The following is a 16,377-nucleotide window of genomic DNA, read 5'->3' on the forward strand; positions in this document are numbered from 1 at the left end:
TTCAATACAAACAAAATTTTATTCAATCACCAGTTACCTTCATCTGACATTTCACTAAGTACAGGATTCATGATGTCAACATTATTAGATCAGGCATTCAAGTGGGTCACACAAATTTATCCTCATTGTGCCAAATACCCACTCAAAAGAGAAACTGCATAACAGGTGCCTCCAGGTGACTATGTCAACCTTCGCTGCTTGAAGTGAACCAGTACTGCTTCGCAGGTCAAACTGCTAGTCTATGAAAATAAACTGGAAAAGACTCAAGTGTACAGCTGTACATATACCATCAAATGGCAAGTTCATTTCAACAAGAGCCTCTATGACTAGCTGCTCATTTGTACAGTTCTCTGCTGTCCTTGCAAAAGCCTCTCCTGAATCAAATTATACTTCAGAGTTTAAAACAAACTTGATGAGAGAAAATGTACCAGGTGGCTCTTCTGTAGCAGAAATTACAACCATTTTTCCTCAAGCAATTTTAAAGACAAAGTTGAAAATAAATATGCAAGCACACAGTAAACTAAAGTCTATATTTAGAAATTCAGGTACAAAAGCACAGCAGAGCCTATGACTATAGAAGATAAATTAGAAATATAAACTAGCAATGAAGTAATAATTTCTTTCAAATAGCAGGAAACAAGTTCTCCAATACCATTATTTAGATCACTGTTTAGTGTTCACCTATTAACTTTGGAGTTTCTTTTAAAAATCTCTTTTCTGATTATCACATTTGACCAGATATACAAATATACCTTAAATCATGGTGCATGAAACAAAGACCATTTAATTTCTGATGAACTCAACAACTTTCCAGTTTTGTATATAATGGTAGGTTCAAGAACCTTTGTAGGTTTGCAGAAGATACCTACTGGCCTTTATAAAAGCTTTTAAAAGTTATGTTCTTAGCCATTTGTTGTCCACATTATTAAGGTAAAACTCTCAGTGGTTTAGAAACAAACATTTAAGCTGTAGGTGTTGGAGTGATCTAAGTTCTCAAGGATGTATTCTGACTTATTTACTCCAGAGCATCACCTCCTTTCCTCCCTCACACATTACACAGAAGTCAGCAAAATGGAGGAAATTTCCAGACTGAAGTATAAACAAAACTAAGATTTTTTTCAGGCTTGTATTATAACCCTTAGCTAAGAGGAATGCCAAGTATATGTGCACTTTTAAATTTTTTTAGAAACTGAATATGAAATAAAAAGATGAATTCCAGCTAAGTGATATTCTTTAAGAATGAGTGAGACATGATGAGACATATTAAGAAGACATGACACACTTATCATCCATCATCAAAAACTTCAATTTCCTGCCTGAAGTTGACTTGGAAATGGTACAAAATCTATGACTTCTTCAAAGGACTGTAAGATAACATTTTAAAATCCTATAAACCATTGAAAGCACTTAAATATATTTTACATTCAAAACTAATCAGTGAAGCCCATTTCATTCAATTGAAAAGTCAGCCCCCACATATTTGTGGCTGCTTATACTGTGTTTTTAGAAGGGGGCACTAGCATTTTAAGCCACCCTACAGACAAAACTGGTGTGAAGAATTCTTTTTGTATCTTGGATGTGTCAGGTGATTCTTAAGAACTTAAAATTATTTGTTCCTCCTTAATATGAAACTCTTCCAAGATAGCTTATGACCAGCAAAGAAATGTTCCTTAGGCACTGTGAGGTGTATTAAAGATGGAGCATGAAACCAGAATGAAGCATACAGTTTGGCTGTTAACTATACTGACAGTTAACAAAAAGTTACCAAGCACTACCTTATCTGCTGAGAGCAAGAAATGCCTTTACCCCACTACTCCTGAGATTCTTAAGAGAGAAAACTAATTTCACAAACAACTTTTAAAAGAATCCATATATAGTTCTAAGAACTGCACATATTTAGGGTATTATAAAAGATGTTTTCTTTTATAAGGCATCAATGATTAATGTAATGCATATCTAACAAAAGATGGTTAACACCCAGTATCATAAAACCATTTTTCTCTTCTCCTGAATTTCTCTAATTCCTGCTTTTACCAGCTTAAATAAGAAAAGAATGCCTCTTGGCCTAATCAACTATGGTTATAAAAAAAACTAAGACATCTGAAACTATTAGGCACATCAAAGGTACAGTTTATGTAGTTCAAGGTTCCCTTCTTAAGGGGCAAATGAGTTACCTGGCACATTATACATATGGAACTATAAAGATCATCAACTAAATTCAACTTTCACATTTTTTAGTTAAACTGAAAGACTTATAGTAAATATTCAAATATACCATATCTTCAGTTACAACTGAATAAGTGTAACATTTTACCAGATAAAAAGCTGGAATTTAAGTATGAGAAACCTTCATACACTGTGCTAGTATTGGTCTCTTCTTTTTAGACAAAAGCCAGTCATCAATACTTTCAACACAGCAGTTTAGAAGATAAACGTCCAAACAGGTGACTTGGTTGTAGTCCATAATTTAGCAATTCAATGCCACTGGCATCATAATGCTGTGGAGAGCAAGTGTATCTCCATAGTTTAGTCAGATTTGTCTTTCTTCTTTCCTGTTAAGGGCACTTTGTTTACAACAGCAGACCCAACAGCTGTAACACCTCCAGCCACAGCAGACACGCCCCCTTTCACCAGCCCTATTCCCATGGAAGGCACAGTTGTAACAGCTGTTTTGGTCACCTCCAGACTCTTCCCACCAATCCAAGCCACACCACCAATGGTGGCACCAACGGCTCCCTTTGTAACACTGAAGATACCCCCAGTCACACGGGACAACATGCCTGGTTGCTGCTGTGGGTGATCTTTCATTGAACCTAATGAGAGAAAATATTGTGAAGATAGTCAAATAGAAGTCTTTATAAGAGCAGTACAAATCAATAAGTATCCTAAGACTTCCTATCAGGACGTTGTTTTGATAAGGTAAACCACACATAAATACAAATCTGATCAAGACACTGAAGAGCTCTTCCCTCAAGACCATAGTTGGACGTGTTTTTAAAACATCTTGGTCCAGTGCTAAGCCGTGGTATCTCTGAAAAAAAATGTTTTAGAGACTAGACAACTTTCATAAAATAGAATCAAAATCTAAATGTTTCCTTGATTTAGTTTTGTTGCTGTTAATAAAAATCTTTCTATCCTAAAAGGAGCATGAAAAAATAAGATAAATGTATTTAGTCTTCATTTCCTTGGCAGAATTCAATCATTACTGAAAAAACCTTCTTCATTTAAAGCAATGGTTCTCAAGGTATGATCTGAGACCCCCTGGGTCTCCACAAGACCATTTCAGGGGCTCTTCAGGGTAAAAATTATTTTCATAATACTAGCATGTCATTTATCTTTTCACTTTTATTCTTTCACATTTTTTCACAAGTCTACAGAATTTTCCAGAATCTAAATGATCTGCAGTAACATCAGAGACTAAACACTGAAGCAGCTATGAGAATCTAGTTGTCTTCTATTAACCCCAACATTAAAGAGATTTGCAAAAATTTAAAAACAATGTCACCCTGTTCACAATTTTTTTTTGTTTTGGAAAATAGCTGCTTTTCAAAAACTATGTTAATCATGTTAATATGTAATGGGCCTACTGGAGTTTTTTAATGAATTAATTAATTTGTCAGTTTTATTATTTATATGGCAAATATCAACAAAGACACAAGCTTTTGAGGGTCCTCAATTTTTAAAAGTGTAAAAGCATCCTGAAACCAAAAAATTTAAGAACCAGTAATTTAAATATATGTGGGTGTCTGCTCTATATGCTCTTAATAACGTATTTAAAGAGTAATGCTATGTAAAATTAGGAAATTTATTTACTGCTTAAAATCATGTTACCCACCTAAAATGATTTTCATAGTGTTGAGAAACTACAGCTATGTTTAATACTTTCATTGCCTCAATAATTCTTAAAGGACAGAGTATGTGATTTGAGCATCTAGTCTGTAAAAACTCTTCAAATACTCCCAGAAAAGGTAATATCAATATGAAAAATTCAGATTTTTTTTAAGCCATAAGTTTTTTCTCTGGTTTGTTTTGATAGAGTCATTCAAATTGGCATGTAACCTCAAACTCAGGCATCAAATTTCATAAAAATTTGCTTGTGCCAGCCTCAAACAGACACAAGTCCTTTCTACTTTGCAATCGAATGAATGATTCAGGCAGCAACAACACATAAACAATGGTGTTTACATTTTTCTAAACTTAATGGAAAAATACTTGCTAACTAAACAGTTCAGGCTTTAATCACTGAAAAGGTACAAATCACACAAAGAAAACTCAATTCTTTGGGTACACAGATCCAATTAAGACCACCAAAGCTACGAACTCCTAGCAGAACGTGGTTATGACAGAAGATAACATTGGGAAACTGATAATATTTAATGGAGAATATACTCTGAAAATTAAGCTTTTTTAATACAGCACTAATTTACCTTGATATAGATTTTCTTCCCATTGTTTAGAGGTTTGACATCATGTCACAAGTATGAAAATCTCACTGACTCAAAATAGCTCATAACTATATAACAATGGCTATATTTATAAAAACCAAATTTTTAATTGAAGCTATTTGATTGATAAGTATAGGTAATAAAATCTTTAAATAGCTGAAATAAAAGACAAGATATGGAAAAGCATTTGAATACATTAATTATATAAAGTTATGATAAAAGGGTTACATAATTGGTAATTCTTTTGTAATCAAAGTCACTAACACTAGGAAAAGGGGAAAATCTTGATCTGAGGATAAAACAGGTTAAGTGCCTCATGCTGAATACCCTCATTAGTATCCTGCTATGCCAAATTTGATGCACACGCCTTTAATGAAGACAATATTTCTTAGTCAAGGCAAATAAATATTAATGCTGTTGATCTCTTTAATTACAGTGTGCTCTTAATTACCACCATATAGATTATCTGCTCTGCAGACTACCTTAGTTTAGCAGGTTGCCATATAATAGAGACATTACTAAAGCACTTTCTCTTCCTTGACAATTATGCTCCTGAATAGTCTTTATCTCTTTTCTGACTTTATCCCTACAAAGTCCTTATTAACTTTCTCATTAAGCTCTTTTATTTTCAGAACTCTAGGTTCTAGACCTAAAAAATAAGTCAAGGATGGGGCGCCTGGGTGGCTCAGTTGGTTGAGTGTCTGACTTCGGCTCAGGTCATGATCTCACAGCTTGTGAGGTCAAGCCCGGCATCAGGCTCTGTGCTGACAGCTCGGAGCCTGGAGCCTGCTTTGGATTCTGTGTCTCCCTCTCTCTCTGCCCCTAACCCACTCACATTCTGTCTCTGTCTCTCTCAAAAATAAATAAAACATTAAAAAAATTTTTTTAGATATGACTAGTCAAGGAAAATAGCTGAACTAATAATTTTCCAGGCTATTCCTCCACCAAACTAAAACTCATCAGCTAGTTACCTCCATCTTCTTTTAGGCCTATGTATAAACTTTTCATTGTGTTTTCCTAACAATTTCATTTTTGTCTACCAACATAAGAAATATAGGAAGAAAATTGTGGACAGTGGGCAACAGAACTGGGAAGAAAATACATACCTAGAGTCACAACTTCCAGCTCTACCCTCTTCCTGGTGATATTGAGTCTGTCTGCTACTCCAGTCTGGTCTACCAGCCTTTCATCTCTTATTCTTCACTTTGATTCTCTATCGTACCTATTGACTGTCCTGTACAAATGCAGCTATCCAAGGAGATTGCTATTTGGCTTATATATTCTACACCAAAACCACAAACAGAAAATGACTATAGGCATTTTCTGTATACAGTAAAGACATTCAGCTATGCAGTTAGTGTTTCCAAGGACTTTTGAAGTGTAAGAAAATGATCCATGTCACAATTTTCAAACTAAAAGATGATTTAAATTACCCTAAGCCTATGTATTAATATAGGAAGAGAGAGCTACCAATTATAAATAATAGCTTAACAACAAATCTCAAGTGCCTCTTGAATTGAGTTTTTGTACGCATGACATGAAAACTAAACACAGTCCATTCTTCCTCTGCACCCCGTACCCATTCTCTACAAATGAAAAGATACCCCAACCTGTGAAATGGTCTTTATAAAAGAGTAACAAAAGAATAGATCTTATGTAATAAAATAGTTGCATTGTGTCCCCAATTCACCAATATCTGTGCTTTCTTCTTAGAGGCTAAAAATATTTATCATCAATTATTTTTGGAACATATTTATTGACAAGGTAAACAGATTGTTACTTTAAATTTGATAAAAACGGGCACCTGGGTGACTCAGGTCAGTTGAATGACTGATTCTTGATTTCGGCTCAGGTCATTATCTTGTGGTTCATGGGATCGAGCCCTGCGTTGGGCTCTGTGCTGACAGCACAGAGCCTTCTTGGGATTCTCTTTCTCTCTCTTTCTCTCTCTTTCTCTTTCTTTCTTTCTTTCTTTCTTTCTTTCTTTCTTTCTTTCTTTCTTTCTTTCTCTCTCTCTCTCTCTCTCTCTCTCTCTCTCTCCCCCCGCCCCTCCCCCAATTGTGCATGAGCACACTCTCAAAATAAATAAACTTTAAAAAAATGAATAAATTTAATAAAAACAATCAGAACTTTAATTCAGTTTAATTCACATGCTTAGTGTGTCAGATGCATACTTACCTTCTGGTGGTTCATCACTAAGGTATGATGGGATTTCTTGATTTTTATCTGCCTGATTCATGATCTCCTAAAAAACATATATACATTTCATTGTAACCTCAACACATGAGACTACTTCTTACCACATGCTCAATTAAGACGTAACTTTATTCAGATAAACAACATTTCAAAACACTGTCACAAGGCTACTTCATCTTATTTCTCTCCTACTTTGTGGTGTTAAAGAAATACTTTTATTACACTACTGGACAATCGACATCTTATCTCAAACACCAACCAAAGAGTAACAGGCATGGCAAAAGCTTTCCTACATTGTTACTGCTGTTACTGAAAGAAAGTTGGAAGCTGGGAGTTAACACCCAAAAATTTTAAGTGCTTCTTCCTACAAGAAGTAGGAAGTATTGGTTAATTGTAATTTATTTCACGACAGACTTAAGGAAAATCTATACTGTGACTAAAAAACATGTTCCTTCTGAAAATTTTCTAAAAATCACATCCTTCTCCTGTAAAGATACGCCCAATCAGAATCACTAAGAGATGGATTTTTATTACTTTTTTATTGTTGTTTTTAGAACTCTTACAAACACAGGTAGCAAAATAACTCAAAACCCATGAAAAAAATATATATGTGATTACTTCCTAATACAAGTAGTAAAGGAACCTAAGAAATAAAATAAACTGTATTGGGATGAAGAAAACACAGTTAAAATTTTTTCCCAATTTCCTTTACTATCTTAAAATATTTGCTTTTATATTCACTTGACTAAGTAAAGAATAAAACAAGTCAAAATTGGTCTATAATGACGGTTTTGATTGGCCAGAAAATGACGGTTGTGATCCCAGCAGTCAACTGTTTCCCCGTCATAAAATCATGGAGCCTAAATTATTATATCTGTACATATACAACAGAAATGTAAAAGTATATTGGGGAAATCCTGCCATTTGTGATAACACAGATGAAACCTGAGGGCATTATGCTAAGTGAAATAATTCAGGCAGAGAAAGGCAAATACTGTATGATCTCATATGTGGAATCTAAAAAAGCTGAGCTCATAGAAACAGGAGGCTGGTGGTTGCTAGGGGCTAGGGAGTGAGGAGGTGGGGGAAATGAGATGTTGGTCAAAAGGTACAAACTTCCAGTTACAGGAGGATTAAGTTTTGGGGATCTAATGTACAGCATAGTGACTATAGTTAATACTATATTGTATATTTGTAAGTTGATAAAATTCTATACCTTAAAATGTTTGCACCATAACAACTAAAAGGTAATTATGTGAGGTAAAAGATGTGTTAACTAACCTTACTATAGGAAGCATTTCATATACATGTATATCAAACCACCACACTGTAAACCTTAAACTAACACAATGCTGAATGTCAACTGTATCTCAACGAAGCTGGAATAGATATCATGAAAACTAACAATGTACTAAATATACTGATCAATTAACAAATACTGATTGACCACTTACTATAGGCCAGGTAATGTTTTAGGTGCACAGGATATATAGCATTGATCAATACAAACCAAAAAATCTCTGCCATCATGAACATCCCATATCATCTAGTACGGAAAGGCAATAAACAAAGAATATACTGTCTATGTCAGATGGGGTTAAATGCTGTGGAGAAGGAGGGATGGAGGGAGGATATATTTTAAATAGGACAGTCTGTCAAGGCCTCAATGTGGTGACATTGTAAAGGAGGTTAAGGATACAAGATACTTGGGTAAGGAAGCCTCAAGGCATAAAAAACAGCAAGAGCAAAGGTCCTGAGGTGGGAGCTTACCAGAAGCAGCAAGAAGGAACAGCCAGAAAAGTGTAGCAGGGGTCACAGCAAAGGGCAGCAGGAGAGGAGGTCAAAGAGTGAGGGAGGTCTGCATCGCATAAGCCCTTACAGGTCTTGGTGGTGACTAGCTTTCTAGCTCTGAGATGCAGAGCCCGTGAAAGGCATTGAACAGAGAGGTGATGCGTTCTGATTTACACTTTTAAAAGATAGTTCTAGCTGTTGTGGGGAGAACAAGCAATACAGGAGCAAGAACAGAGGCAGAAAGACCTGATAGGAGACTTAAAATAATGTTTTCAAGGTTCATACATATTATAGCACGTATCAGAACAAAGTGGTTAATTTTAAGTGGTCAAGGGAAGGTCAGGAAAGTTTCTCTTTATGATTACTACTGCTGTTAAGCTCTAGATAATCAGATAAAAATTCATCTTTATTTTCTTCTATATTTCAATAATCCAAGCAAAACATGTTGATGGTAAATGATGGTAGTGATAGTAAGACATGGGATTTTTCAAAGGCGAATTGTAACCTCATGTAATTCAACCTGCAATGCCTGTCAAACCTAAATCCTGTGTAAGATGGGATTTCAATGCACCCCACAGAGCCCAGCAGCACAAGTCATGTGTTTGCTTAAATACCTTTTGGTTGCTCTAGTGAAAACTCTGACTCAGGTCAACAGCACTTAATCTTATGCTAGTCTGGTTTGTGAATTTAGCACATCATAAGTGATTTAGCATATTTAAAGTATGTATGCATACACACTTAACATTTAAAAAGTAATAGTAGATACATGTAATCTCTGACAAAAAAAAAAAACCAGAAAGAACATCAGCTACTGCATTACTGGGAGAAGGAGTTCTTGACTGATTTGCCTTAATTTTAAAACTCCCTTAAACCAAAAAGTTAAATTGACTTCCATTCATATTTATGTTTCTTTAATTTGTCATCATGGTAAGAGCATGAGACATTATACAGCATAGTGTTGAAGGTACTGGGATCAGAGAGCCTGAGTTTCAATCCCAACTTGACCATAAACTGTGTGGCAAAAGGCAAATAACTTCATCAGATCCTTGGTGTTCAGGAAGTATAAACAGAAAGATATAGAAGCCCTAACTCTAGGATGAGAATGCTATTTAACACATTTAAAACAAAACATGCAGAATTCCTGGCAGAATATGTGTGTCCCTTCCTGATGAAAAACTATTGTGGAGCAACTTTCTTCCCCACTAAACTGTTAACTGCAAGAAGAGAGACTCGTTTATCACTGTGTTCCCAGTTCACTCGTTTATCACTGTGTCCCCAGTATCTGTATACAATACACATACAAATCCAGATCTCCTGGCTGAACCAATCAATGGATGCTACCAGACCCTGTACAGAAATGTGAGGAAATTATATACACACATACATCCTACCTATGTTAGCTAGAGTTTAGAAACAGGTGTGATGGGGGGCAGCTGGCCAGCTCACCCTGTAGAGCATGTGACTCTTGATCTCAGGGTCACGAATTCAAGCCCCATACTGGGTATAAAGCTTACTTAAAAAACAGTTGTGACAGTAATTGCATATATTTCAAAACTGCCTTTCTGTATATGTTCCACAAACCCCAACCAAAAGACTTACCTTTTCCTGCTAAGATAGAATCCCTTAAAAAAATTCTTAATTTTTCCACATATATCTTGTAATTAAAAAAAGAAAATGACCGCCATTTAAAAGATTAGGGCAGCTTTATAAAAGACCTATGCAAGTTCATCTATACAATATAAACTGACTTTATCCTCCTATGGGTAGGCAAAGAGGAGTCATGACTGGGTAACACCATCAGATCTGTGCTTCAAGAAGCTAACTGAAGCAAGAACAGATGAAGGTCAGAGAGATTAAACACAGTAAGGCTACTTTAGTAGTCCCGTGAGACGAAGTAACAATTTAAACTCTGCCAATGTTTCCTGTATAAATGAATATCTGGGCAAAAACCTAGGAGTCACCCTTGATTTCCTATTTTTTACATTCCCATCTAATCATCAGTAAATTCTGTTGCCTAAATAAGTCCAGAATACAACCACTTCTCATCACCTCTACTACTACCACTTTCAATTAAACTACCATAATCTCTTACTTGGGTTGTTAGAAAGTATCTTAACTGGCTTCTGAGCTTCTGCCTTTCCTCTTCCTTCAGTCTAGCCCTGCCATACCCTGCTTGAACACCTACAACTGCTTCCTGTTTTGCTCAGAATAAAATCCAGAGTTGAGGCCCGACACCTAACACTCTGACAGCATCTCCTACCATTCTGCCTCTCACTCACCAGCCTAGCAACATGGGTTTCCCTGCTCATCCTCTCCTGAAAGGCTTTTCCCCAAGATATGTATCTGGCTTGCCTCCTAACTTCCTTCAGGTCTTTATGCAAGTATCCCCTTCTTGGAGATCAGCCCAGACCACTTTACAATAGATTAGCCCCTCCTACTCCTCTCCCTATTATTTTCACCTAAACCTGCTCTATTTTCTTCACTGCTCTTATTGTCACTTGATATACAGAGATCTGTTTACTTTGTGTCTCCCACAATTAGAATGTAAGCTCCATGAAAGCAAGGCTTGGTTTTGTTCACTGCTCCATCCTCAAGCCTTCTTCAATGTCTGATGCATGGTAGATAAATACTTGAATTTTTTGTATGAAGTAGAATAGAGACCTTAGGTATAAGTAAGAGATAAAAGAAAAATACAGGATGTAAGATTTCTAGTGTGAGCAACTAAGTAGACAAAGATGATGAGGTCACGACAGGCGACAAAAAACCACTTCTGAGAAAAGATGAAGGACTTTAAAAATTCTTATTTTACTGTGGTAAGAACATTTAACATGAGATCTACCCTCTAAGACCTAAGTGTACAATACATTACTATTGACTATAGGTATGATGACCTTGTTTTTGAACAGCTGGATCCGAGATGGCCTCAGGGTATACACAGGACATGTTTAGCAGGCAACTGGATTTAAGGGGTCTGAAACTCAGCATGAAGTCTGAGTTAGAGTTGAGGTCCTGAGACTGTTTTGGGTGATAGCTAGAAATGTGAGGGACGGTGATACAATCAAGGGAAAAAATGATAAAAGAGAAGGAGACAAATAACCTTATTTGGACTGCTCATACTTAAGAGGTGAGTATAAGAGAAGCCAGCAAAAACAAACAAAATACGTTTGAAAGTGTACAAATGAGTACAGCCTCATGGAAGGCAAGAGACGAATTTATAAGCTTCCTAGAGACACACACAATACAGACGTTAAAACAGTTTATGAAGATCAAATACTACGGGGAAATGCTAATGTTACATTTAGAGAACATAAAAGGCATATATCATATGATCCAATTTTTTAAATACACATAAAAAGACTGAAAGGAAGTATACCAAAATATTGACAAAGATTGCGACTAAGGGGTAGAAACATACACACACACACACACACACACGTATACACAGAGACAAACATACACACATACACAGAGTGTGTGCCAGAGAGAGAAAGAAATACCATCACCCTTCTTTAAATGTATATTTAACATCTATGTTTTAATTTTCAACCATAAACATGCATTGCTTTTGTACATATTTTTAAGTCTGGATATCAGTTATATTCATAAAGGATATTTTCAAAGATTATGCAGTTCATCTACCTAGTTTTTATCCTAGTTTTTTAAGGCTTTTATCCTCAAATCAAGGTGACCATCTAAAAACAACATACTCAAATCAAAACATGCTGATTTGAAGAAAATGCCACCACTGAGTTTAATTCTCAGTTATGTCCTCAGTAAGGAAACCCTGACAAAGAGCCTAATGCAAGCTACTACACTGACTATACCACACTGTAAAGAAATTACCTACTACATCACTTGATAGCTCTGATACAGAGCTCCACATTAGAAATTTCTTTAGAGGGGGGTGCCTGGGTGGCTCAGTCGGTTGGGCATCTGACTTTGACTCAGGTCATGATCTTGCAGTCCATGAGTTCAAGCTCCATGTCAGGCTCTGCGCTGATGGCTCAGAGCCTGGAGCCTGCTTCAGATTCTGTCTCCCTCTCTCTGCCCCTCCCCCCACCCTCGCGCTCTCTCTCTCTCTCTCTCAAAAACAAAATAAAAAAACATAAAAACAAATTTTAAGGAATTTCCTTAGAGGTATTCAGAAAAACTTTGTTTCCACAACATATTTAGAATATTTTCTTCTCTTTGAGATCTATGTACTTTCCCATTTAAAAGATACAAAGAAAGATGTGATATCTCCCTTTTCTTGGCTTCCAGGAAGCTTACAGTTAAAATCCCAACTTAGCTGAGTAGGTTCATGTGGCCCACCCAGTTGTTCTATTTCCCCCCAACTTCACACCTCCCCAAGACCTCCACTCTTATTGCTGTTCTCCCTGGCTTGCAATTTGAATATCTTATTTATATTCTTACCATTTTGTTAGTACATGTTTTTGTTGTAAGCTGACACACAGTATTTGTGGAATAAGTGAGATAAAATTATTGTTTGTATCCATATTAATTTCAAACATAACAAGAAAAGATACATACCAATATATGGTAAAAATTTTGGTTAAAAAAAAAGGGGGGCGCCTAGGTGGCTCAGTCAGTTAAGCATGCAGCTCCTGGTTTTGGCTCAGGTCACGATCTCATGGCTTCATGGGTTCAAGCACCACATGAGGCTCTGTGCTGACAGTGTGGAGACTGCTTGGGATTCTCTCTCTCTCCCTCTGCCTCTCCCCAACTTGCACTGTCTCTGTCTTTTTCAAATAAATAAATAAACTTTGAAGAACACGTTAAGCTGGAATTGTGCTTTTCAAATGCTTATTTAAGAGTAGGCAGTAGTATGCCAGGAGTTTTAAGAACCACAGTAGAAGGATGCATATATTTTACTACATTGTAATTTAAAATACTGTTTTAAACATACACTAATTAAAAAGATAATCGAAAAGTGCTTGGGAATTTTTTAAGATAACTGGACTTTCAAGAAATTTCATTCTTTTTTTATTTAAACTTTTTTTTTTTTTTTTAAGAGAGAGACAGCATAAGCAGGGGAGGGGGCAGAGGGAGACAAAGAATCTTTTTTTGTTTTCATGTTTATTTATTTTGGAGAGAGAGTGTGAGGGTGAGCAGGGGGAGGGGCAGAGAGAGGGAGAAAGAGGATCCAAAGCAGGCTCACCCTGACAACAGAGAACCCCATGCAGGGCTCAAACTCACAGAACCCTGAGATCACAACCCGAACGTGAGCCATGCAGGAGCCCATCAAAAAATTTCATTCTTACTTGGAACTTCTTCAGGATGTATACTCACAGGTTTACCAGCTCTCTCTTCTCAGCCCACCACACTCTCACCTCCCCCAGGAATTTACTTTGCTCTTAAGTTAGATGTATTTTGGTAGAAGAGTTTGAAATATAGGACTCTAGATACCATTATACAGAAATATCCAGTTACATTTAATATTGTTAGTAATAGTTGCAAACAGGATTATCAATAAACAATAAAAAAGAAAATTTGGAGTCCTGCCAGGCTAGAAGCCTGGCTACCTAGAACAGAGGAACTTGGTATTACAGGGCTTTGGAAACCCTAAGATGCCACGGAGACTGATTTTTATTTTGTGTACATATTTTTTTAATGTTCAAGTTTCTTGTACACCATTGGTGTTAATAGCAAGTATATAGTATTAAAATTCCCCTAGAACCCTTAGGGTGATAAAAATTGTGTAAAAGCTGCAAGTATTTGGAATATTGTCATTTTCTAGATTCCTAATTTTGTCATAAGGCACCAAATGCCTTATAAAAGTATTTTTGTTAAAATCCTTAACTATCTTAATGCCACCTGTACTTTTTACTCACATAAATCATTTCCAACCTCTACATACGTATATGTGCCAAAATTTTAGTGATATTACCTCTTTACGGACACTACCACTTTATCACCAAGGAGAAATATTTTTTGTATTACCATGCTGTTCATTATCATGAACAGGGGACTTGTTTCTCTTAAATTGGGAATTGTGAAGACAAACACGCTCCTAATCTGTTAAAACTGGGAAAGGTAAAAATCTTCCTGTAAAATTTAAAAGTATACACATGATAGGGCACCTGGGTGGCTCAGTCAGTTGAACAGTCGACTCTTGATTTTGGCTCAGGTCATGATCTCAGGGTCCGTGGGATCGATCCCTGGGTTAGGCTCCTCACTAGAGTGTGGATTAAGATTCTTTTCCTCTCCCCCTCTCCCCCTCTCCCCCTCTACCCCACTCCCTCCGTCTCTCTCTAAAATAAAAAATTAAGGGGTGCCTGGGTGGCTCAGTCCATTAAGTGTCTGACTTTGGCTCAGGTCATGATCTCACAGCTTGTGAGTTCGGGCCCCAAGTCGGGCTCTGTGCTGACAGCTCAGAGTCTGGAGCCTGCTTCAGATTCTGTGTCTCCCTCTCTCTCTGCCCCCTCCCGCATGCGCACGCACACACACACTCAACAATAAAAAAAATTTTTTTTAATTAAAATTTTAAAAAAGTATACATGTGGAGACAAGTAACAACTGACAGGAAAAGTGTCAAAACGACCATGTGGGGTGCCTGGGTCTGTTAAGAGTCTGACTCTTGGTTTCGGCTCAGGTCATGATCTCACAGTTCATGAGATCAAGCCCTGTCCTGTCAGTGTGCAGCCTAATTGGGATTCTCTCTCTCCCCCCTCTCTGCCTCTCTCTCCTTCAAAATAAATAAACATTTTCTTTAAAAATGACCATTTAAATATTACCCTTAAAGAAAATTATGAAATTCTATGCAAACCATCTGCCCTAAACTTATTGAGTCATTAGTTCAACATATACTTGGACCCCTACTATGTGCCAGGCATACTGTTAGGCACTAAGATTTTGGTGTGACTGAGCACACACAGGACTTCTCTAAACAAGTTTACCCAGTTTTTCCAGGACTTATCAATTTAGTTTCATGCAAAAACCAAAAAATTATCTGCTCTCTAAGAACTCATAATGCACATAATTTTCTATGTAAAAAGTACTTTTCTAAGACAATAAAAACAGAAAACTGCCTTTTGATCAGGACAAATAATTGAATTTATTCTCTGGACATAAATTAATTTTACCATTTGAACAAACTCAGAGTACCAACTAAAACTGGTTATAAGTGTATGTTTTTAAGAAATTGTAAAATGTGAGGGGTGCCTGGGTGGCTCGGTCAGTTAAGCGGCTGACTTCGGCTCAGGTCATATCTCACGGTCCGTGAGTTCGAGCCCCTCGTCAGGCTCTGTGCTGACAGCTCAGAGCCTGGAGCCTGTTTCAGATTCTGTGTCTCCCTCTCTCTGACCCTCCCCCATTCATGCTCTGTCTCTCTCTGTCTCAAAAATAAATAAACGTTAAAAAAAAAAAATTAAAAAAAAAAAAGAAATTGTAAAATGTGAAAGGCTTCTTTGCTGTATACTGCAATTCATCAGTAGTTAACTTAGGTATTTTAGGCGAAGGAGAAACAATTCTTGTCCAGTACAACAGTATCATAGACATAGCAGCTGGCAAATACATTCAGCAAGGATTAATAACAACACTATTCCCTAGAGGGTAATTTTTCTTCCAATAATAGAAATAAGTAAACAAATGCCTCGGTAGGAACTTTTTGTTTTTTTAAGGAAAACAGATGAATCAGGGTTGTTTGTGGATATCTACGACATTTTATACATAACGTTTTCATTAATAGTGAAAAAGTCTGAAAACAGTACACGAATTTGCCCATGGCTGAACACCCTTCTCTGTGCCAAAGGAAGTTACATAGCACTAACACATTATATAAATCCTAACTACAAAATACAGTACAAACCAGTTTACCTTCAAAGCCACTTCAAAAGCTTGTTATTAAATAGTAAGTGCCAATTCCCTATAAGAAAAAGACTATAAATGAATTAGCTAAATTCTTCTACACATTCTATATATAGGAACTTTGCCACATCCCCAACCC

The 16,377-nt window shown here is 36.6% G+C and overlaps 1 protein-coding gene across 1 annotated transcript in view; it reads right to left on the reverse strand.

The window, feature by feature from the left end:
- Positions 1-16,377, reverse strand: part of TMEM263 (transmembrane protein 263) — an 18,602-nt gene continuing 2,225 nt past the window's right edge. The window contains exons 2-3 of the mRNA XM_019446681.2: positions 6,624-6,690; positions 1-2,813 (exon numbers count right to left, since the gene is read on the reverse strand). Of these exons, the coding sequence (XP_019302226.1) occupies positions 2,527-2,813; positions 6,624-6,684 (348 nt within the window). The 5' untranslated portion in view covers positions 6,685-6,690 and the 3' untranslated portion in view covers positions 1-2,526. The remainder of the gene's footprint in view (positions 2,814-6,623; positions 6,691-16,377) is intronic.

Source organism: Panthera pardus, unplaced genomic scaffold (assembly GCF_024362965.1).
Source record: "Panthera pardus isolate Hobbes unplaced genomic scaffold, ASM2436296v1 HiC_scaffold_6, whole genome shotgun sequence".
Classification (NCBI taxonomy): domain Eukaryota; kingdom Metazoa; phylum Chordata; class Mammalia; order Carnivora; family Felidae; genus Panthera; species Panthera pardus.